Source organism: Mobula birostris, chromosome 2, assembly GCF_030028105.1.
Source record: "Mobula birostris isolate sMobBir1 chromosome 2, sMobBir1.hap1, whole genome shotgun sequence".
Taxonomy (NCBI): domain Eukaryota; kingdom Metazoa; phylum Chordata; class Chondrichthyes; order Myliobatiformes; family Myliobatidae; genus Mobula; species Mobula birostris.
This window is the reverse complement of record NC_092371.1, coordinates 125,530,498-125,555,778: the sequence shown is the minus strand read 5'-3', so window position 1 is coordinate 125,555,778 and position 25,281 is coordinate 125,530,498. Positions and strand designations below refer to the sequence as shown.

Genomic DNA, 25,281 nt, shown 5'->3' with positions numbered 1-25,281 from the left:
ACCAATATCTTCATTTTTCACTCCCACATTATCACCTCAGAGTCCAAAGATTATTCTGTGGCTCATTCCTCTGTCTCAGTCATATACCTCACCTTAGTAAGTGTGAAGCAATGGCATCAGTTTGCATATGTATGACAATAAAATTATCCTTGCCTTTTTTTTTTGCTTAGCTTCCAATTTTCTTTTAACTAAGTTCTTTTAACTAAACAATGGCAAGACTGAGGCCATTTCTTAAGCCCCAATTAAACTGTCAGGATCCTTGTCAATAACAAACCTTGCACACCATCTCAAATAGTTCAAAATTGGCCCTGCTATTCAAACCCAACACTGTTATTGCTTTGTCATCTCTAGACTCAATGCAGATCGAAAGTACCTTTTTCTGCTAGCACAAGGCAAAGTAAGTTGCAGTTTTGCTTTACAATCTGTCCAATTTTCCTTTCCAATGGTAGTTTGAAGATAAATTGTGTTGACTGGATTGTTAATTAACAATTCAAACCCCAGTTCAAAATATGTGGTATCATGAGAATATAGAGATCCAAATCACAGTGCTAGAGATGTAATTGCTTTAATTTTACCCATAACAAGTAGATTAAACTTATGGTCACCTTTGCACATTAGCATTTATTCAATGAGCTACGGTTTGGAAGTAATTTACCTCTGTTAATTACTTGAACTTAATTCAAACACTAAATTTTATTTTGCTACATTCAAAAACATAAATCCATTTTATAATTTCAAAGTGGTCTGTCAAATTTCAGTTGCTGCATAATACATCAAGTAGAATGACTGGTAATTGCATGAAACTATTCGCAACTTCCTTATTAGCTGCATTTAGTAGAAGGCTAAATTATATTGGCAAAAATAAAAAAAAGAGCCAATATGTATTCACCTAGTAGCAAATACTTCTTTCATCTGATAGCCTTCTTAGTGCACTCAGGGTTTTGGAAATAGATATTTATAAAGAATATTTTATTAAAATTTCATTCATGACTAAGACTTTACATTGGATAAACATTGGAAAGACTAAAAATGAGTGGCAGCTCTCCTCGATGCTAACAGGAGTTGGCAAGGCCATGGGATCGCTGATCGCTCTCCATGGAAGGACTGTATTTGAGCGGTAGCTCTTCTTGATGCTTAACGGGAGAATGATTTTGAAATTCTAAGATTTATGTGATTATTACACTGTAGCTCATATTGGTCTCCTTCAGTTTTCTGCATTTTCGTTCTTGTTACTGATTGGAGGGTGGGGAATTTGGGGTTCTGGGTGGATGATATGTTAGTTTTTGTGCAAGCGAGGAGTAGGATATTTGAGGTCTGATGTTATTGTCGGTGTTTATCTGTGTGCATAAGACGGAGTTGTAGCTACTATCACTGCTTTTTTTTGCGGGGTAAGTGGTTGAGGGTTTGGAGTTTATGATGTTCTAGCTTCTGTTTTCCAGGTGGGCAATCTGTTAGTTTTTTGTGTGAGGTAGGGGTTAAGGGATTTGGGGTTAACAAGCTCTTATTTCTTTTTCATGCGAGGGGGATGGCTGTCTTTTCTTTCAACAATCCCATGATTTTTCTGTATTTCAAGATTGTTTGGAGAAGACAAATGTCAGAGTTGTATTCTACCTGTACGTGCATACTTTGACAATAAGGTGAACTTTTGAACATTTGCAAGTCCAAATTATGAGGCCAATTTTCTTACAAATTCTAAACACAGAGAAATGCATCTTGGCTTTTAAAAAAATGTTCCTTTGTTCTAAATAGTTTACACATGTAACACACTCTTACACAGCATCGGGAAATAAATAAAAGCAGGACTACAATTCCGTACTGGCATTTATTCAATAAAACAAAACATTTCCTTGTAGTAGTCAGGATAACAGACTTTAAACATCTTGTCTTTAGACATTGTGATTTTTCTAGCTGTCTATAACCTGTAATTTTTTTAAGCATCTACATTTTACCATTGTTTGGGTAGCACAGTAGCACAGCGATTAAGGCAACACTGCTAAAGTGGCAGCTCTAAGATCAGGGTTTAATTCTTGCCACTGTTGTAAAGAGTTTCTACATTCTCCCTGGGACTGCACGAGTTTCATCTGGGTGTTCCGCTTTCTTCCCACATTGCAAATGGTAAAAAATTAGGGCTAATGAGTTGTGGGCATACTATGTTGGATGTAAGCATGCTAACACATATGGGTTGCCCAGCATGATCCTTGCTGATCCTCTGACAGAAACGATGCATTCTCTGTATGTTTCAACATGCATGTGACAAATAGTTAATTTTGTTCTTTACAATAATCTCCTTTGACATGAAATAATTACCTCTGCCTTCCGCCTTATATTCACCTCACCTTTTCCCCCTATCCCATTCCATAGTTACAATTTTAAATTTACTTAATAATATTTTTAATTAATAACAGTTGGCAAACTTTTTCAATTAAAATTAATGGAATAGCCATACAACGTGAAAACACATAAAACAATGCAAATTAACATTTTGAACTCTTGGTTACCAAAGCAGCTAGCAGTGAAATTAAAACAAACAACTTGCATTTCAGTGGCATATTTCATGACTTTATGATGTTAAGTTTGTAGGGTTGGTCGCAGAGCCTGGCGAACAGCCCTATAAAGACACGCAACCAACCCAAGCTACCAATCTTCTCTTTCGTTTAAAATGTTCTTTATAGCCAACAAAGAGCTTTTGGAGGAAAATCCCTGTTATAATTTAGAAAAGGTAACAGAAAGTTTACAAGTTTCAACACACAGCTATAGGACTAACAAGCTCAGCTTGACGTTACAAGCAGGGTGATGAAAGTGGGAACAGGTAGGCACTTGATGAGCAGCACAAAGTGGACAGAAAGTGGCTCGGCAAGGAGTGAATGGCCAAGGCAATGTACCATGAGTACAATGGGGGATGGTAGTGAACAGCCTGAGGAGAATGGTGTAACCATTCGGAAATAAGCTGTAGGTCTCAGGACTCCCCAGACAATGTAAAGGCTATTGGCCATTAGTGAAGAATTAAATTGTCTGCTCCATGTGCTGATAAACTGCCCAAATCCTATGGTCTTTCTCATCACCTTCTGAAGAAAGTGATGAAAGCTGCTCTCTCACCATCTGTTTGGCCGTAATCTTTCCTCATCCAAGAGATTTCACTGTGATAACAGTCTGTCACTACATGGAGTAGCCCCACACACTGGCTTACTGCACTGATTTGTGGTATAAAATAGATCAGGAAACAATGGCTTATGAAGAAATTTAACAATTATATTAGATCCACACAGAGGCAATCAAAGTTGCCAGGAAAAGCAGCAGGCCTAGGGATTGCAAAAGTTTAAAATTTAACAAAGGACAAAAAGATTTCTCAAGAGAGCAGAGAGGAGTTCAGTGGGTTGAACGAGAAAGGGAGAAAATATAAAAATCGATTTTAAAAGCTTCTATAAACGTGAGAGAAAAAAAGTTAATGAAGACAAATAAAGGCTCCCCCCCCCATCAGAAACAGAGGAAATAGTTGAGATAATGAAATAGCAGAATTTAGTTCTGTCTTTGTAAAGGATGACACAATAACTTCCAGATGTTAAGGTGCTAAAATTCTAGAGAGAAACTGATTTATTTATCAATTAATAAAGTATCAGGGAAACTACTGGGCTAAAAGGCAGAAAAAAATCCCCAAGGCAGGGTTATGGTACATCTCAGAGTACTACAGGAGGTGACCATAGAAAACGTGCATGAATTTGTGATCCTTCAACCTCTGGACCACTTCCTACAGACTAGAGGATAGCAAATAGCTGCAACTATTTTCAAGAAAAGCAAGGGAATAAAAACAGAGTAAATCCAACATCAACAACAGTAAATCTTAGAATCAATTATAAAAGATATAGTAAAATAATATTTTGAAAACAATGGAATTTAATGGAGCATGTGTTTATAAAATGGAAGTCATGTTTAACAAACCTACCTGAGTTTTTTTTTGAGGTTATAACTAATAGATTAGGTAAGGTTATTTAGATTTTCAGATGACTTTTGATAAGATCGCACAAAACAGGTTAGAATACAAAATTAATGCACATGGGATCACAGGGAATACACTAGTAAGGCTATGAATTGGTTGCAAAATAGGAAACAGAAAATATCGTATTCTTCCCAGTGGCAGGCAGTGAATAATAGAATGCTACTTAGACAGCCAGCTATTCACAACATAGGTCAGCAATTTGGATAAGGAAATAAAATGTAGCATCCCCATGTTTGCTGTCAGAAAGTGGGAGAGAGGGTGGAACTCTAATAAACCTCTATAGATGAACCTTTGAAAGTATCCTGACTGGGTTGCATCATGGCCTGCTACTGAAATTCCAAAGCACAGGAATACAAGAGGCTACAAGTACAGTAAACATAGTTCGGTCCATCATGGGCAGTCCTCCCTACCTCTGACAGCATGTAGAGGAGGCTCTGCCTCAAGGAGGAAGCATCTGACATCAAGGATCCCCGCTATTCAGACCATGCCGCATCCCACTGCTACCGATAAGCAGGAGGTTCAGAACCTTGAGGTCCCACAATGCCAGGTTAAGAAACAGCTACTTTCTTGCAGACATCAGGATCTCAACTGCTCTGCACAATCCTAATCCTATATCAGCAAAAGAAAACTATGGATCACTTCTTGCACTATCATGGACTTGTCTCTGATTGTGCCTTTTTTTAAGAATCAGAATCAGGTTTAATATCACTAACATATGTCATGAAATTTGTTGTTTTGAAGCAGCAGAACTTTGCAATACATAGTAATTTAAAAAAATATAAATCACGATAAGAAATGTATATAAAATATTAAATTAAGTAGTGCAAAATGAGAGCAAAAAATATGGTGAGGTAGTGTTCATAGGTTCATTGCCTATTAAGAAATCTGATGGCAGATGGGAAGAAGCTGTTCCTGAAATATTGAGGCACTTGTACCTCCTCTTTGATGGTAGCAATAAGAAGAGGGCATATCCTGGGTGATGAGGATCCTTAATGATGGATGCTGCCTTTTTTTAAACTGTCTTCAGCGCTGGAGAAACTAGTGCCTATGATGCAACGGGCTGAGTTTAAAACTTACTGCAGCTTTTTCCAATCCTGCGCAGTGGCCCCTCCACATCAGACGGTGATAAAACCAGTCAGAATACTCTGCACAGTACACCTATAGAAATTTGCGAGAGTTTTTCATGACGTATCAAGTCTCCTCAAACTCCTAACGAAATCCAGCCGCTATCGTACCTCCTTTGAAATTGCATCTTCTTTGAAATATGCTGCACCCAGGACAGATCCTCAAAGATGATGACACCCAAAGAAGCACTTATGTTTTATTTTTGCAGTTTTTCTTCTCTGTTGTTGTCTTGTATAATTTATATCCTGTGTATTGTCAGTACTAACGTGCCTGTGAACTTGGAAATGATCAAATTACATCAAATGAAAATGCTGAATGAATGGCCTCCAAGTTTTTCCAAACTTAATGGAAGGGTCATAAACTGCACTTCTAATTTTCTCCAAATTCAAACACACCATAGTTTGTGAAAACCAATGAAATACAGTAGGAGGGTTGATTTCTTTCCAATTCAACAAAATGGACCTTCTAGCTATTAAAGTAAGAAATGCAATCATCCTTCGTGATGAAGAGGTTAAATTATTTAAGTCTATCATTGGTAGTCCAAAGATAGCAGTAATTGGATGAAGTTGTAAGTCTATATTTAGGACCGTTGAAATAATATCAAAAATACCTTTCCAATATTTCTCCAACAAGGGACATGACCAAAACATGTGGGTTAAAGAAGCTATCTCGGAATGACATCTGTCACATATTGGATTAATATAAGAGTAATAACGAGATAGTTTATTTTTGGACATGTGAGCCCTGTGCACTACTTTAAACTGTATCAACCTATGCCTGTGAACTTGACTTTACTAAACTTGACTTTAATCTGGGCTGCAAAGAGGATGCGAAGAGGCTCCAATATGATTCAGACAAGTTGGCTGAGTGAGCAAAATCTTGGCAGTTGCAGTTCAATATTGACAAATGTAAGCTTAACCACTTTGGATCCAAAAGTAGCAAGGTTATTATCAGAATGGTGGGAAGATTAGGAAAAGGAAAAGTACAATGAGATCTACATGACCTTGTACACAAGCTGCTGAAAGGAAGTTAAGAGGAGAAAAGGTACATTGACCTTCCTTCCAAGAGTAGCTCAGTCACGAGCAGTACATTTTTGCTACCATTGTACAGAGCCTTGTGGAGACTACAAATGGTACTTGGAGCACAGCTATAGTCTCCTTATCAGAGGAAGGATGCTCTTGACATGGAGTATAACAAAAGTTTACTCGAAAGATTTCTAGGATGGCAGACTGATGTATAATGACTGATTAGGTCAACTGGGTCTACATTCACTGTAGTTCAGAAGAATGAGTGGGAAATCACAGTGAAGTAAATGGAATTCTTTCAGAACGGAACAGATCAGATACGGTACATGGAGGCCGTTCACAACAGCAGGTGATCCAGAACTAGTAATTAAAATTTCAGGATACAAGACATGACATTAAAAACACATTAGGGAAAATTTCATTATCCAGAGGGTGTCAAACTTGTAGAACTCTCTAACTAAATCTCCTACTCCATCAAGTACAGTGGTATGCAAAAGTTTGGGCACCCCTGGTCAAAATTTCAGTTACTATGAATAGCTAAGCGAGTAAAAGATGAACTGATTTCCAAAAGTCAAAGTTAAAGATGACACATTTCTTTAATATTTTAAGCAAGAAAACTGTTTTATTTCCATCTTTTACAGTTTCAAAATAACAAAAAAGGAAAACGGCCCGAAGCAAAAGTTTGGGCACCCTGCATGGCAGTACCTAGTTACACCCCCCTTTGGCAAGTATCACAGCTTGTAAACACTTTTTTGTAGCCAGCTAAGAGTCTTTCAATTCTTGTTTGGGGGATTTTCGCCCATCCTTACTTGCAAAAGGCTTCTAGTTCTGTGAGATTCTTGGGCCATCTTGCATGCACTGCTCTTTTGAGGTCTATCCACAGATGTTTAGGACAGGGGACTGTGAGGGCCATGGCAAAACCTTCAGCTTGCGCCTCTTGAGGTAGTCCATTGTGGATTTTGAGGTGTGTTTAGGTTCATTATCCTGTTGTAGAAGCCATCCTCTTTTCATCTTCGGCTTTTTTTTTACAGACAGTGTGATGTTTGCTTCTAGAATTTGCTGGTATTTAATTGAATTCATTCTTCCCTCTACCAGTAAATGTTCCCCATTCCACTGGCTTCAACACAAGCCCAAAGCATGATTGATCCACCTCATGCTTAGCAGTTGGAGAGGGGTTCTTTTCTTGAAATTCTGCACCCTTTTTTCTCCAAACATGCCTTTGCTCATTGCGGCCAAAAAGTTCTATTCAAAAGGTTCAAAGGAACATCTAAACAAGCCTGATGCATTTTGGAAACAAGTTCTGTGGACTGATGAAGTTAAAATAGATCTGTTATGTCCTTCACTAGATCCTCCTGAAGCTTGTCAGCATTATTCTCATAGCTCAGCCTATCACCTAGCTTGAAAACCTGGAGTCCATGCAGCAGGCAGCAAGAGCAAAGGGAGCACATCACCTGTCAAACTGTCCATGTCAGACATCTACCTGTCCGTCCGTGGAAGAATCTTTGGTTCCAAATTGGCATCATCATAAACCTCAGAACTGAGAAAACAGGCAAGGTAGCAAGTCTTCTTTAATTCAGAGAGGCTGTCCAAAAAAAAAAGGGATTGCAGATGGGTCCGTATAAGATTTCTCCTACCCACCTGCAAGTTTGTGTTCAAAGGCTCTCACTTATAGTGCAGTTTGATGATCAGTCAAAGAAGCTGTATGGATATCCCAGATAAAACAAAAAAGGAAGAACATACAAGTAATAAGAAAAGCAGGTCTTGCAAACACAAGTTTGTTCCCCCATCAATAAAGTCAAACCTGATCCTCCATTTGCAACTTGTCATATTTTTTCATTTCCTTATTTCAAAAAAAAAATCCATTGATCTAATATTGAAATAGAGAATTACTAAATTTCACTGAGTAAAGAGATTTTTCTTCACTATATCATTGTACACCAATCCCTTAAACTGATACCATGGCTCCTAAACCATGAGTAAGAGTGTGGCTTTCCAAACTGAATCTGATGGAACCAACTGTATGGATCAGATTTTGTCAGTTCTTGTGTTATTGAGCAATAGCAGTGTACATAAATATTGTTAAGACTTTTTTTTGTGATTTCCACAAATGTCCCTGGGTCCAGTCAAATCATGTATGTGGAAAAAATATCATCTTATTTCACACTGGCTTCAAATCACTGGTGATATGGTCCAGCTGGATTATACTTTTACCCTCAAAAGATTTGAGTCTTGAATGACTACTTTGGCTGGTAAATCTGAACATTGTACATTGTAGGGAATGTGGTCACAGAATCAGTCATTCTGCACGAAACAGGCCCTTCAGCTCAACTCACTTATGCCAACCATGCTGGTAATTATTCAAGTTCCATCTGCCTGCATTTAGCCATACCTCTCAAAACCTCTCCTGCCCATGTGCTTATCTAGATGGCTTTTAAATGTTGATCATATGCCCACCTCAGCCACTATTTCTAGTAGCTCATTACAAACATGCACCAACCTTTGAATTAAAAAAAAACAGCCCGAATGATCTTTTTAGATCTCTCTCATCTGATCTTAAACCTTTGCCTTCTTGTTTTTAGGAATAAAGTCCTGGCCTGCACAACTTCTCCTTGTAACGCTGGCCCACAGTGCAGCCAAGTAACAAAGGGAACAGAAAAATAGCAGGTAATAAAGGAAAAAAAAAAGTCATATGGATCGCAAGAAATCTGAAAGGCAAATCAGAGTTAAGTACTCCCATGACTCTGCTATTCTATACCTTCGAGTACTTGAAGCTGCAGAGGATGGAGGTGCTGTTAAAGTGTCTAATCATGAAATTTTGGCTGCACAATTTTATCTTCAAATATCATTCAAAATTGGAGGTGTTACTTGCAGTCTGTAAAACTGGCCAAATGCACAAAAATTAGTTATTCTGAGCTGCATGATATGAATAAACAGAAATCATTATTTTTTTTAAATAGGCAGAAAAGTGTATAGGGAAGGACATACATAGCAAGTACAAGTTTTAGTTGGACACCATTGCAAAAAAAAAGTAGCAGGTTCCTGATAAAAGTCATCCAGTTATCCACACAAAGGTACATCAAAACACTCTGAGAAATGTATTATTTCTTAAAATAGAATATCCTTCAGGAATATTCTTAGTAAGTAGTGTGTCACATTTAAGACAATGGGTAGCACACTAAAGACATAGAAATATTTAAACAGACCAAGATTATAAAAATCCTAAAATTGGAGAAATATGGCTGGAAGGTGCTTAGTTGTACTTCCACAGCTGATCAGTACCATCTACTGCAATGATAATTTCACAATTCATGATCCATTTCCACATATTCCACAGTTGATAGCATATACAGTGGCTCTTCCTACCAAGAATAAGCATAGGTAGAAAATGAAATCATAACATCAAGTCTCAAGGGAACTTTATTTACACACTTCTCCATATAAATTTCACAAACCCTAATTTTAACATCAGCTTCTTTGGGGGCACAGTTGATGGAAAGACAAGGGCTACAGGGCTACCGGGCTACAGCCCAAAACTTGGTCATTTTAATCCCTTGGTTTTACTGGCATCTGCAGAGACCTGCTGGATTATTATTATTCATAGGAGAATACAGGGAAATAGAGACTTTCTGCAGTTTGCACTGGATTGTAATTTTCGTTGCACAATAAAGCTACAATGTGACTCTGAAATCAGGATTTGACCTGTGGAGCGAAAAAACAGGTTTGTATTCATACAGTGCCTTTCAAAGCCTTTGATCAATTCAGAGTTTTTGTAGTCTGCAACATTCTTTTCAATTAGAATACACATAACATTCTAGAAATACTCAACTAGTTATGCAGCATCTATGAAGGAAAAAGTAAGCATTTAAGTATGACCTCAATGACCTTTCATAGAGTCAGTGTCAAACAATACAAAAACAGTCCTTCAGTCCATCGCATTTTTGTCTTCGATCAAGTACCCATTCATGAGAAAGCCAAGGCCAGAGATCTTGTGCATTAATGCTTCTTTCCTGTTTTCTATAAATGATGCCTAATATGCAGAACATTTCCAGAAATTTGTACCTTTATTTCAAATTTACAACTTCATTAGTAGTATAAGCTTGTACTTTTAAAATAGTTATTGTTCTAATGAGGAAATATAGCAACCAATGTGTGTACAGCAGGTTACTTCAAACTGCAATATGATGTTGAACAAATTAACAATTTTACTTGTCTTAATAAATATTGCTCAGGGGCTCATTTGAAATAAAACCTCCAAAAAATCTGGAGATACTCAGCAAGTCAGTGGAGGGAAAAACAAAGTTAATGCTTCAGGTAAGTGACAATTCAATGGAGCTGGAAAAGTGAGAAAACTCGTGTGCTTTATGTTGCAAAGAAAAAGTGGCATGGGGAGAACAGTGATAGGTTAGAGCTAAGAGAATCCAGATGATTCAAGTTGTTGGTGCCACCTGAGAAGATGTGAAGATTTGCACATCCAGTCTAATTCTCCACCTCGTCCCACTCTAACCACTCCATTTTTGATTGTCCAAGTTGTTTCAACAAAGCATTACTTCAAGGAACACACTTCATCTTTCATCAAGGCAGCCCTTGGTACTCAATGTCAGATAACCCACCTTTCCATTTTATGTCAGAACTAGACACTTCTGATGCAAGTTCATCAGTTTGTGTCATTAATTCACTTTACACATGTGATACCCAACCAGCTTAGGGTTTACACACTCTCCTTTCACTTCACACCTGTTGTGTTCTAACTTTGCAATGGATGGTCCCAAGCCAGGCTGCAAAATGAGAGACACTGGGCATGCAGCTAGCAACCCCATGGAGTTAAAAACCCAGAGCTATAGAAATCCCAAAAAAAAGTTCTAAAGACTTCATCTCTGGAAGAGGAAGGATGTTCACCAAGAATGCATATGAAGTTGTGTGGGAAAGCCACAAGACCAATCAACATTCTATCATCCAGGAAAAGAATATGGGGAAGGATAGGACACACCAAGTACTACCTTGATAAGCCAAGTACTAATATCACCATGTAAGCGCTAAATTGGAATCCCCAGGAAAAGCAGAAGAGAAGCTGGCTAAAGAACACCTGACCTTGAAACTGACATCAAGGCAATGGGCTACACCCAGGGACAACTTTAAAGACTGGCTCAGGATACAGGACTCCGGCAACCCACTGCTGATGGCCAATGCCTCAGCAGGGGTAATGGGCTTAACTAACTACAGTTGTGTCCTGCACCTCAGAGTCCCAGAGTTATTTCTTTTTTCTTCCCTCCTGTGTCTTTGTTTCTCTCTATTTAGACCTTCTGCAGAAAGTGTGATAACAAGCCTTCAGCATGCTGTCTTAAAGGGTAGTAATAAATTCTAATCACCTGGACTCTCTCGGTCACCTCTATGTTAGACAATTCTTCCTGGTCTCTTCACCTTTTCCCTGGAGTGCAAGTTAAAACTTGCTTCTTTTCCTCACTTTTCTCATACTGTTGAAAGATCAATAATGTGAAACATTAACTTTGCCTCTCTGTCTGAAAATATTGTCTGATCTGCTAAATATCTCCAGTGATTTCTGATTTTTCAAAGGACTGCCAGAGTCAACCACATTGGTGGATGTGGAATCTCACTTAAGCCAGACTGGGGGAGGTCAATAGATTTCCTTTCCTAGAAATTGCTGCAACACTTCCTTAGTCTGCCAGTTACACTACTGTACTTTTCTTTACGCTCAAATTCCTGAAATAAAATTCAATTAACTAACTTTTGATTTGGAAGTATGAACCATAGTTGAAAGTTGCATAAAACACAGCAATGCCATGGGGAGGAAGATTTAGTTTGCTCCAACCTTAATGAAATGCAGTGTAAATCTGAATCTAGGGGTCTTTCATTTAAGTATACAGTGGATTCTGGTTAATTGGGACACATCAGGACCAGTACATTTTGACCCAGTTAAGCGGCTGCCCCAATTAGCCAGTTTCGTGCGAACAGTTAAAAGGTATAAAAATAAAAACACTGACAAGAGAAAAATCTGCAGACGCTGGAAATCCAAGTAACACACACAAAATGCTGGAGGAACAAGCAGGCCAGGCGGCATCTATTGAAAAGAGTAGGGTCGATGTTTCAGGCCAAGACCCTTCAGCAGGACTGGAGAAAAAAAGATGAGGAGAATATTTAAAAACACTACTGTTTTACTTGCGTATTTAAATGATAAACAGAACAAATTAGAAAACTATCAATACTACAGAACTATAAAACTGTGTATTAATTCATAACATTTATTGACGGAGGTATTAATCCAGTGTATGCTGTTCTTTTGATTGACTGAACATTAGCAAAATCAGCACAGGTACCTTGTGTAAATAATGGACTACTGTAGGTTTCCGCAAATAAAATGAAATAAGGTGTTTTATGTTTAATGAAACCCGTAACATATTTTATTGAACTCCAAAACCTACACAACAAAGGTATGCTAAATACTTTTTACGTAATAACATCATCACATCAGACCAGCCTCTTAAAACAAAACCCCAACTCAATGTCAGTGGTTGTGCATCATGTACATTCCTCCCAATTACGTTACCCTACACAGACCCCCAGAATTCACTAAACTGGCATTATGAGCCTGTCTCGAACGCGGACAAGCCGCCCGGCTTGGGTGCTGTGTTCCATGGGTGGAGGAACTGCGGGTGCCTCTGGCTCAACCAGAGGTGCTTTGACACATTCGTGGTCATGTAGTTACGACAGGGGCATAGCAACGGAATACTCCAAATCTTGGTGCGCCAGTTTAAGGTGATCTACCAAAATATGTTCAGGTTTACCCCCTCTTATCTATGATAAAAGTCTTTTCTCCCCATGCCAAAACACAAAATAAGCCATTGTAAGGGGGCCTAAGGGGATGCTGGTGTGCGCGAGAGCGGAAGAAAACAAACGAGACGGAATGTAGGTCAACAGGTACCCAAGAGTGCTTTACATCATAAGGGGAGGTAAGAATAGGTGAAAAGGAATAGAATTTACTGAATTTGCTGTTCAGAGGCTGACCAGGCAGACATGACGTCAGGAATGAAATTACCTGGCACTCGTAATGGCTGCCCATATACCAACTCACTATGGACGACTGCAGGTCCTCCTTTGGAGCAATTCTAAGCCCCAGCAAGACACATGGGAGCTGATCATGCCAACACTCATCAGTCAGGGAAGCCCTCAGAGCAGCCTTTAAGGATCCGTGAAACTGCTCACGTAGGCCATTGAACTGCCGTGGTGTGATGTATTCTAATGCCGAGGTTCTGGCCCATTGCAGCCCAGAGGAAATGAATTGGAGACCATGATCAGTGGAAATATCAGTTGGAGTGACAAAGCGAGCAACCCAGAGGCTGATGAATGCTCGAGCCATGTCTGTGGCCGTCGTCAACACTACAGGATGACCTCTGGCCACCTGGTGGTACAATCCACCATGGCAAGAAGGTGCATCAGACCATGAGAAGGTGGAGGGTGGGGAAGAGGACAAGCCCACATTGATGTGGTCACTTGGTTGGCTGCCATGTCGGTAAAATCAACCTCTATGTATACAGCCTCAACAGCTGGCCATGACAGACAATCAGCCACAGCATTATTTTTCCCCCTTGATATATTGTGTATCTGTTGTGAACTCGGATATGTAGGCCAAGTGGCGTTGCTGCCGTGTAGGCCATGGGTCTGATATCTTGGCCATCGGGTGTATGAGAGGTTTGTGGTCAATGAATGCTGTGGAATGGAGGTGACCCTCTAGAAGACGACGAAAATGGCAGGCAGCCAGATAAAAACCAAGAACCTTACAGTCAAACATGTTGCGTGCTGCACTTACATTTGGGGGGGGGGGGGGGGGAGAGAAACTGAGCTACCGACTGAAGACGACAAGTAGCTGCCACACACCTTCCGACCAACTGTTCATGCACAGCACCCACAGCACAGTTTGAGGTGTCAGTAGTAATGGCTATGGGTACACTGGGGAGTGGGTCTGCCAGTTAGAAAGAGCTTGTTTGGTATTATCAAATGCCCTGGTCATGTCCGCTGACCAGTCAAGCACTTGATTAGGGGTATTGCCTTTAAGCATACTCTACGGGGGAGCATAATTTCAGCAGCTCGTGGAATGACACAGTGATAATAATTTACCATAGCTAATAATTTACCATAGTGTGGAGCAGTGGGAAATCCATAATAACAGCTACCTTTGATGGGAGGGTTTCGCATCTTCTGCAGAGATGTGATTTCTGAGAAAGTCAATGGTTGATAACCCTAACTAGCATTTAGCAAGGTTAATAATCAACCAGTTTTGGCTTAAGAATTTGAAAAGTGTTCGGAGATGAGATATGTTTTTTGGATTTGGACGCATTGACGACAAGTATGCCATCCAGTTAAACAAAAAGAAAATCTAAATCTAAGTCTTTCAATACAGTGCCCATCGGCCATTGGACTATGCTGCGTTTTTCGCCCAGCAGTCGAGTGAACTCACATGCAGTGGTACATACGCTTGACAAAGTCATTGTGGGGAACTTACTGAGGGAGCAAGGTAACGACTCAAAGTCCTTTGCATCCACAAGCCGCTAGTTCTTATGATTGACTAACAGTTCTTGAGCACACAGGAGATCTGTACCGAGCAGAGGTCCAGCCTCTTTTGCTAGGATGAAGTCCCATGTGTAATATCGCCCACTGAAGCCGAGCCTGTAAGTCTGGATCTTGCTACTGTTGACGGCCTCCAGCGAGGCTTCATCACTCTTTACCTTTTCATCAATAGGTGATACCGGCAGCACATGTCACCCTGAAAGGGTGTCTATGATGAACAGTAGACAACCCTGGCACTGGAACCCACGGTGTTCACATACATCTGATGTCCCAATGCACTGGCACTGTCAAAGCTACAAGGCGGCCAACTCTTCCTAACATTCATACCAAAGTGAGCATGGTAAAAACACAGGCCTGGCATCGTTGGTTTCGCAGCCGCAGGCTTCCTTATGTTGGGAATCTTGCTGACCTGGCTTATTAAGGTAGAGAAAGGAACTGAGTGTAGACTATCAGCCATTTTAGCAAGCTCCCTATAGTCCATCATGCGTGCGTTAGTAAAGGATAAGCGGACTGGATGCATGAAGAATTCTTTAAAAATAAAACAAGGATGGTGATTTCCCAGGAGAGACAGCATGCGGTCCATTAGCTCCAAAGGCTTACTGTCAAAATATCTGGTGCTATCGGTGGAGATTCCTCACAGGGCAAATTGGGCCTCTGCTTGAACAAACCAAGCAATGGCTCCCAAAACTCAGGCAGTTTCTAAGTGATTGCATTCGCTGATATATTCAATGATTCCAGAATCATCCTAGAGCATGTAAATGTCGGCACAGATCAGAGTCGATTGCCGATTGCATCGCCTCTGATCTGGGCCGACAATTACGTGCTAGGCGGCACCTAATTAATTAGCATGTTTATTTCAGCTTTTTTCTTAAAGATGTGCTGTGTGCCTCCCGGCTACTGCTGCGTTCTTCGCGAATTGGTACAGTATCTGTGTCCGAGGCCCGGGTGTTGTGGTGGTGAGACACGAGGGTGTCACCTCATCATCGATCAGGGCAGGCAGCTCATCTTCTCCTATGACTGCCCGCCTCGATGTCGAAGGTCGAGGTTCGTCGTCTGCTGTGGCTGATGTGGAAGGCTTGCTTGACTGCTGAGCCTCGCGCATTTTTCTATGATACAGATGTTTGTAAGCACTCAAACCATCCTGCAAATATCCCCTAAACCTATGTACCCTTTCAAAATTAAAGTCGTACTTTACCATTGCAGCAAAAATCTCACGCAGTTGCTTCACTTACTGCATTCGGTTGCATTCGGTTTCGATTGTTATCCTTTCCTCCTCCAATGGCATCAGCTCTTCATCTATCAGTTCTTGGTCATAGGATGCCAAAACCTCTTCAACATCATCTTCGTCAACTTCCACAAGCCAAACTCACTTTGTCCTTGCTTCGTTCACCACGATCGAAACGCTTAATTATGTCTAGTTTTACGCTAAGTGTAACACCCTTACTCTTCCAGGCTTTTCCAACACCTTAGAACTCATCTTGCTAACGGCTGCTCAATGCAACGTGTTGAAGCAATGCCGTTCCGAATCCGGGGCAGAGCAGCTGCTCGGGGCGCACGCTGCCTTTTATCGCGCGCTGATTTTTTATTGTGTGCTGCCTTTCTTGGTAACAGTGAAAACACCTTCTGAAAGCGGAAACAGGGTACTAATGTAGGTCTTTCATAACAGTGAGGTTTCGTAAAGCGGACATTCGAAAAGCGGGGGACACCTGTAGTGAAATCATTTCATTTTCATTCCCAACCATAGCTGGCATCTCGAAGCCTGTATGCTTGAAAATTCAAAGAGCAAGCAGTTCTGAATTGTCTTTCCCTACCCCTCCCTTTCCCTATCCTAGTTTCACACTGCCCCCTCCCCCAGCTGCCTACTACCTCCCTCATGGTTCCGCCTCCTTCTACTACCCATTGTGCTTTCCCCTATTCCTTCTTTACCTTTCCTGCCTATCCCCTCCCTGCTTCCCCTCCCCTAGCCCTTTATCTTTCCCCTAAATACAAAATAATCTGCAGATGCTGGGGTCAAAGCAACACTCACAACACGCTGGAGGAACTCAGCAGGTCGGGCAGCATCCGTGGAAAAGATCAGTCAACCTTTCGGGCCGGAACGTCGATTGATCTTTTCCACGGATGCTGCCCAACCTGCTGAGTTCCTCCAGCGTGTAGTGAGTGTTGCTTTATCTTTCCCCTTACTGGTTTTTCACCTGGAACCTACCAGCCTTCTCCTTCCCACCCTCCCCCCACCGTCTTTATAGGGCCTCTGGCCCTTCCCTCTTCAGTCCTGACGAAGGGCTCCAGCCCAAAAAGTTAACTGATCATTTCCATAGATGCTGCTTGACCTGCTGAGTTCCTCCAGTGTGTTGTGAGTGTTGTTTTGACCCCAACATCTGCAGAGTATTTTGTATTTCTGAATTGTCTTATTGATTATTTCTCGCAAACTATCAGTGACAAAAATCTCAGCTCTTTGAACACAAACACATGCAATTAACACTATTTTAAAAACTGTTCGCTCCAAGCAGAGCGCAACAGTGCATGTGACTGTCTCTAATTAGAAACTGCTTAGCAACAGTCTTCTGCCCCAATTAAGTGGCATAGTGCCACTAATAAACGAAGGGAATCCTGACTATTTTCTCAATTAGCTTTTGTTCTTTAAGAGTGGCCCAAATAAGCAGCTATCCCGACTGACCAATGGCCCAACTTATCGGAATCCACTGTATAAACAAAATAGAGTAGTTTGTAAATACATAGTCTTTTCAATTAGTACAATCACAGGTTTATCTGCTAACAAGACAGCAGAAAGTTTTCAGCACTGACTGCAAGTCACAGAGTCATAGAAAATTACAGCACCGAAACAGGGCCTTTGGCCGATCTAGTCCATGCCAAAACCAGTTAAACTGCCTACTCCCATCAACCTGCTCTAGGACCATAACCCTCCATATCCCTAACCTCCATGTACCTATCCAAACTTTCCGTGACTATTGAAATCGAGCTCGCGTGCACCATTGGTACTGGTAGCTCGTTCCACACACTCACGACCCTCTGAATGAAGAAGTGTCTCCTCATATTCCCCTTAAAATTTACCCTTTCACCCTTAACCCATGATCCCTGGTTAAAGTCCCACCCAAAACTTAGTGGGAAAAGTCTGATTGCATTTACCATATCTACAGCCCTCATAATTTTGTATACCTCTATCAAATCCCCTCCCAAGCTCCTACGCTCTAAAGAATTATATGTAGATATATCCTTGTATGTCAATATCCCTGACGACCTAGCCTGGATGCAACATATTGATGCAGCTATAAAAAAGACAAGACATTGGCTATATTTCATTAGAAGTTTGAGACGACTTGGTTTGTCAACTAAAACATTTGAAAAATTTTACATATATACTATGGAGAGCATTCTGACTGGCTGCATCACAATTTGGTATGGGAGAGCTACTGCACAAGATCCAAGTAAGCTGCAGAAACTTGTAAGATTAGTCAAGTCCATCATGGGTACTAGCCTCCGTAACACCCAAGACATCCTCAAGGAGTGGTGCCTTAGAAAGGCAGCATCCATCATTAAGGACCCCACCACCGAGAACATCCCCTTTTCTCACTGTTAGCATCGGGTAAGAGGTACAGAAGCATGAAGGCACACACTCAGCAATTCAGGAACAATTTCTTCCCCTCTGCCATCCAATTTCTAAATGGACATTGAACCCATGAACACTACCTCAGTACTTTATTATTTCTGGGGTTTTTTGGACTCCTTACTTTAACTTAACTATTCAATTGACATATATACTTACTGTAATTCAGATTTTTTTCTCTATATGTATTTATCATGTATTTCATTGTACTGCTGCTGCTAAATTAACAAATTTCACAACATATGCTGGTAATATTAAACAGATTCTGAAAGTTTACCGAGTTGTCACCATATTCTACTTTCGCATTATGAACATGAGTTTGGCACAATGTGCCTGGCCCTAATATACTGTATGTCATTAAGCTATGGTTGCACAGTGGTTAAGTACCATAACAAAACCCCAAGGCTACATTAATAATCCAGAGAGGCCAAATCCCAACTTGGCAACTGGGGAACTTAAGTTAATGAAATAATCTAAAACAATAACCAATGCCATAGAACAAGCAGATCTTTAAAAAACAATAGGATTTTTATAATGTCATTTTGGGAAGGAAATATGCTGGCCTAACCAATAAGAGCTCTTAAATGGTCCAGAAGATCCCGAAGTCTGTGGTTTTTCCATCAGCATGAGAAATAAATACACAAATGTCAGTAATGTTCATATTCCATGAATTAATAAAATCAATCAGCATTTCAGATTTGAGAAGTCCTAGATTCAACAAATTACATGCTGAATTCAAATTCACGGTCCGAGATCCACAAACTTAAATCAAAATGAAGCTCACCTTTCAGCAACAGGTTTTGCAATATTTTCAAAAATTTCCTCTTGCTTTGCACCTTGATCAAAGATCTGCTGGAATCTGCAAAAGAAGAAAATTTTCAGAACAAAATGTGGTAGTCTTTCATAAAATACATAAATTAATGTTTTAGAATATGCAACAACCACACTAAATGTCAGCAAGACCAACGAATTGATTGTGGCATCAGGAAAAAAAGTCAGGAGAATAACTACCAGAGCCCATTGAGGGGTCAGCACTGGAAAGGGCAAGCAGCTTCAAGTTCTTGGGTATCAGCATCTTGGAAATCTATGCTGGACCTTACGCAATGACCCTACACATGAAGGCAGCACATTTCCTTCAAAGTTTGAGGAAATTTGATAAGTCAGTTCCATCTTGGGCTCCATACTATCAAAGACCTCCAAGAGGTGGTGTCTCAATAAGGTGGCCTCCTTCACTATGGATCCTCACAATCTGGGGCATGTTCTCTTCTTGCCACATGCCCTTTACTTGTTGAGTGTGAGTCTTCAGGTACGGGAGCCTGAAAACCCACACTCAATGACTCAGAAACAGCTTTCAGGTGTCGATGCAACTAGCCAGAATGCTCTCCACTGTTCATCTGTAGAAATATGCCAGAGTTTCTGGTGACATATCGAATCATCTCAATCTCCTAATGAAGTAGAACCGTTGGCATGCCTTCTTCCTGATTGTATTGATGTCGATGATAGATCCTCATATGCTGACACCCAGGAACTTGAAGATGCTCACCCTGTCCACAACTGACCCCTCAATGAAGACTGGTGAGTATTCTCCTATCTTCACCCTCCTGAAGTCCATAACTAGTTCCAAGGTTCGGCTGATATAGAGTGCAAAATTGCTGTTGCAACACCACTCAGCTGCCAAACTATCTCCCTCCCATATGTATCCTCATCACCCTCTGAGATTCTACCAACAACAGATGTGTCACTACCAAATTTTCCAAATCAATCAACCAATGTGGGTCTCTGGAATTTCATTTGGCCCATTTCTGAGCTCAAATCTTCCATTTGTAAGGTTTAGCGTCAGTACTGGACTCAGAATCACCAGCATTTAACACCCAAGTTCAGGCCAGTAAACCAATACTCTCATCCATCATTACTGATCAAATCTTAATCCCACACAACTTCGTACACTAATTCTATTTGGACAGATCTCAAAGTCATGAGTGAAATAAATTAAATGAATCAATTAAAAAAATCAGAATCATCCCAATAATCACCTCTGCAATACTGCCACATGGGTATAACCATATTCATGTCCAGAAATTATCAGCGTTAATTGTGTAAGGAGGGGATGCTAATGAGAATATAGGGAGAATAAAAAGTGGGAATAATATATAGTAGGATGACAGTAAATTAGTAATTAATGAATGGCATGGAATTGGGCCTGCTTGCATGCTGTATATGACTCTATAACAGGGGTGTCAAACTCATTTTAGGTCACAGGCCGGATTGGGCAAACTGCGACCTCATGCGGGCTGGATCAGTGATGCACACGTGCGTGCTCCCACAGCTTTCGTTGCCTTCGTTTTTTCAACCTGCTCTCATGTGTCTCAGTCTCTGCTATAACTACAAAGTGTTTCACTTTACGAATTTTGTTTCTTATGAAGAAGATTGCCTAGCATCATTTTTATGATTGGTATTAACTTACAGTCGTAGGCTACAAGAAAGTTGTGATGATAGAGGAAAAAAACGATGCCATTTTGGCTAAGATTGTTTTGGGAGCCACACCCTTTCCATTAATAAACCATTTGAAATCTAACATTAGCAGACACAAATGTAGACTTAATGAAACAAATTGTAAATGTAGGCTACACAACTGCACCTAATTTTTATTTGCCTGCTTCCAGCAATCAAACTCAGACAATGAACACAGTTAGCCTCTAATTTTTATTGAAGTGATCACATTTACAATAATAGTCAGAAAATGAATGAATCATAATATTATGACAGTCCGTATTTCATAATGCATTTTGCTTTCATGTCGCAGTGCATCGAACAGTATCACTCATTTTTCACTTGCTGCTCCCAGACACCTGACATCTCTTGGCTTTAACCAGTCTGTCAACATCAGGGACCAGTTTCTGGGCAGTTGTGATTTTCATAATGTCATTTAGATGTCTGTGAGTCAGCTGTGAGCGCAGTTTGGATTTATTAATGTTCATTATGGAGAATGCCTGCTCACAGAGATATGTTGTCCCGAATGTGCAAAGGATCTTTGAGGCAAAGTCTGTCATCTTGGGGTACATCGGTTCCAGGTACTGATAGAATTAATCCAGCCCCACAGTCTCAAGCTTATTTTTCAAAGCTGGGTTACACTGAATTTCAATTAGTTCCATTTGGAGTTCCTCTGGCACATCTGATGCTGTGTTGACAGCAAACAGTGAGCAAAAGAGTGAAAATTCCTTCTCGAGCTGAGTGAAGACTTGGAAACAATTCTGAAACTCACTTTTCAGCCATGATATTTTGTCCTTGTACCTGTTCATGTCGTCATTATTCCCATAAGCAACACGCACAGACTGCAAAGAGGGGAAATGAGCTGGGTTGCTCCGGGATAGTTGCATCTCCCACAGGCCTAATTTAATTTGAAAGGCACGAATGCTGTCGTAGTATTCCATAACAAGTTTGTTGCGGCCTTGCATGTTAACGTTAAGCACATTTAAGTGCTCTGTTATATCCACCAAAAATGCAAGATCATGAAGCCAGTCTGGGTCATCCAACTCTGCCACTGTCTTCCCTTTCTTGACCTAGATGTGGGGGTAGAAGGGTGGGTTGGCAAGTTTGCAGACGACACAAAGGTTGGTGGTGTTGTAGATAGTGTAGAGGATTGTCAAAGATTGCAGAGAGACATTGATAGGATGCAGAAGTGGGCTGAGAAGTGGCAGATGGAGTTCAACCCAGAGAAGTGTGAGGTGGTACACTTTGGAAGGACAAACTCCAAGGCAAAGTACAAAGTAAATGGCAGGATACTTGGTAGTGTGGAGGAGCAGAGGGATCTGGGGGTACATGTTCACAGATCCCTGGAAGTTTCCTCACAGCTGGATAGGGTAGTTAAGAAAGCTTATGGGGTGTTAGCTTTCATAAGTTGAGGGATAGAGTTTAAGAGTCGCGATGTAATGATGCAGCTCTATAAAACTCTAGTTAGGCCACACTTGGAGTACTGTGTCCAGTTCTGGTCGCCTCACTATAGGAAGGATGTGGCAGCATTGGAAAGGGTACAGAGGAGACTTACCAGGAAGCTGCCTGGTTTAGAAAGTATGCACTATGATCAGAGATTAAGGGAGCTAGGGCTTTACTCTTTGGAGAGAAGGAGGATGACAGGAGACATGATAGAGGTGTACAAGATAATAAGAGGAATAGACAGAGCGGATAGCCAGCGCCTCTTCCCCAGGGCACCACTGCTCAATAGAAGAGGACATGGCTTTAGGGTAAGTGGTGGGAAGGGGGATATTAGAGCAAGGTTTTTTACTCAGAGAGTGGTTGGTGCATGGAATGCACTGCCTGAGTCAGTGGTGGAGGCAGATACACTAGTGAAGTTTAAGAGACTACTAGACAGGTATATGGAGGAATCTAAGGTGGGGGCTTATATGGGAGGCAGGGTTTGAGGGTCGGCACAACATTGTGGGCCGAAGGGCCTGTACTGTGCTGTACTATTCTATGTTCTATGATTATGAATAGTCCAATTTCTGCACATAATTGAAAAAAATGTTTGAGCACAACCCCTCTGCTCAACCAGTGGACTTCAATGTGGTAGGGTAGGCCGTGTCCAATATTACTTTCAGACAAAAGAGTGTCAAATTGCCGATGGCCCTTGGCTCTCATGAAATTAACCATTTTGATTACTACATCCATGACATTGTCCATTTTCAGGCCCATGCTACATAATGCTTCTTGGTGTATAATAGAATGAAAATTCCAGAATTCCTGCTCCGGATTCTCTGTCTGAACTTTCTTGAGTTTCGCAACAACACCTGCCTTTTTCCCGACCAAAGACAGTGTGCCATCTGTTGCCACACTAATAGCGTGACTCCAGTAAACCCCCAATCTGCCCAAGGCCATGACCAGGCTGAAGAAAACGTCGTTCACCGTTGTAGTGTTTGTCATGGGCACCATCTCCACAAACTCCTTGGTGATGGTAAAAGATGCATCAACACCACAAATAAATTGAACTACATCAGTCACGTCGGTGCTCTCATCAACTGCAATAGAGAAGGCAATAAATGACTTTACTTATACTTAGTCCCTGTATACTTCCATCCCCCATCAGGAAGGTCTCAAAGCTCTCCGCTTCTTTTTGGATTCCAGACCTAATCAGTTCCCCTCTACCACCACTCTGCTCCGTCTAGCGGAATTAGTCCTTACTCTTAATAATTTCTCCTTTGGCTCCTCCCACTTCCTCCACACTAAAGGTGTAGCTATGGGCACCCGTATGGGTCCTAGCTAGGCCTGCCTTTTTGTTGGCTTGTGGAACAATCTATGTTCCGTGCCTATTCTGGTATCTGTTCTCCACTGTTCCTTCACTACATCGACGACTGCATTGGCGCTGCTTCCTGCACGCATGCTGAGCTCGTTGACTTTATTAACTTTGCCTCCAACTTTCACCCTGCCCTCAAGTTTACCTGGTCCATTTCCGACACCTCCCTCCCCTTTCTAGATCTTTCTGTCTCTATCTCTGGAGACAGCTTATCCACTGATGTCTACTATAAGCCTACTGACTCTCACAGCTATCTGGACTATTCCTCTTCTCACCCTGTCTCTTGCAAAAATGCCATCCCCTTCTCGCAATTCCTCCGTCTTCGCCGCATCTGCTCTCAGGATGAGGCTTTTCATTCTAGGATGAGGGAGATGTCTTCCTTTTTTAAAGAAAGGGGCTTCCCTTCTTCCACCATCAACTCTGCTCTTAAACGCATCTCCCCCATTTCACGCACATCTGCTCTCACTCCATCCTCCCGCCATCCCACTAGGAATAGGGTTCCCCTGGTCCTCACCTACCACCCCACCAGCCTCCGGGTCCAACATATTATTCTCCGTAACTTCCGCCACCTCCAACAGGATCCCACCACTAGGCACATCTTTCCCTCCACTCCCCTCCCCCCGCTTTCCGCAGGGATCGCTCCCTATGCGACTCCCTTGTCCATTCATCCCCCCCATCCCTCCCCACTGATCTCCCTCCTAGCACTTATCCTTGTAAGCGGACCAAGTGCTACACATGTCCTTCCATTTCCTCCCTTACCACCATTCAGGGCCCCAGACAGTCCTTCCAGCTGAGGCGACACTTCACCTGTGAGTCAGTTGGGGTGATATACTGCGTCCGGTGCTCCCGATGTGGCCTCCTATATATTGGCGAGACCCAACGCAGACTAAGAGACTGCTTTGCTGAGCACCTCCGCTCTGTCCGCCAGAGAAAGCAGGATCTCCCAGTGGCCAGACATTTTAATTCCACATCTCATTCCCATTCTGACATGTCTATCCATGGCCCCCTCTACTGTAAAGATGAAGCCACGCTCAGGTTGGAGGAACAACACCTTATATTCCGTCTGGGTAGCCTCCAACTTGATGCATGAACATTGACTTCTCTAACTTCCGCTAATGCCCCACCTACTCCTCGTACCCCATCCGTTATTTATTTATATACACACATTCTCTCTCTCTCTTTCTCTCTCTCTCTCCTTTTTCTCCCTCTGTCCCTCTGACTATATCCCTTGCCCATCCTCTGGGTTCCCCCCCTCTTGTCTTTCTCCCCAGACCTCCAGTCCCATGATCCTCTCATATCCCCTTTGCCAATCACCTGTCCAGCTCTTGGCTCCATCCTTTCCCCTCCTGTCTTCTCCTATCATTTTGGATCTCCCCCTCCCCCTCCAACTTTCAAATCTCTTACTAACTCTTCCTTCAGTTAGTCCTGACGAAGGGTCTCGGCCTGAAACGTCGACTGTACCTCTTCCTAAAGATGCTGCCTGGCCTGCTGTGTTCACCAGCAACTTTGATGTGTGTTGCTTGAATTTCCAGCATCTGCAGAATTCCTGTTGTTTGCGTTTTAAAGTGACTTCACTTTGTCTCTTAGTTGACTGTTCAAATCTCTTGCAAGGTCCCTGATTCTCTCTGCAACAGTATTTCTTGACAAG

General features: G+C 41.5%; 1 protein-coding gene across 5 annotated transcripts in view; it reads right to left on the bottom strand.

Moving 5' to 3' along the window:
* Nucleotides 1–25,281, bottom strand: part of kif6 (kinesin family member 6) — a 610,920-nt gene that overhangs the window by 573,525 nt on the left and 12,114 nt on the right. For all 5 annotated transcript variants that reach the window (XM_072247507.1, XM_072247523.1, XM_072247530.1 and 2 more), the window contains exon 3: nucleotides 19,131–19,205. In XM_072247507.1, coding sequence (XP_072103608.1) covers nucleotides 19,131–19,205 — 75 coding nt within the window. The remainder of the gene's footprint in view (nucleotides 1–19,130; nucleotides 19,206–25,281) is intronic.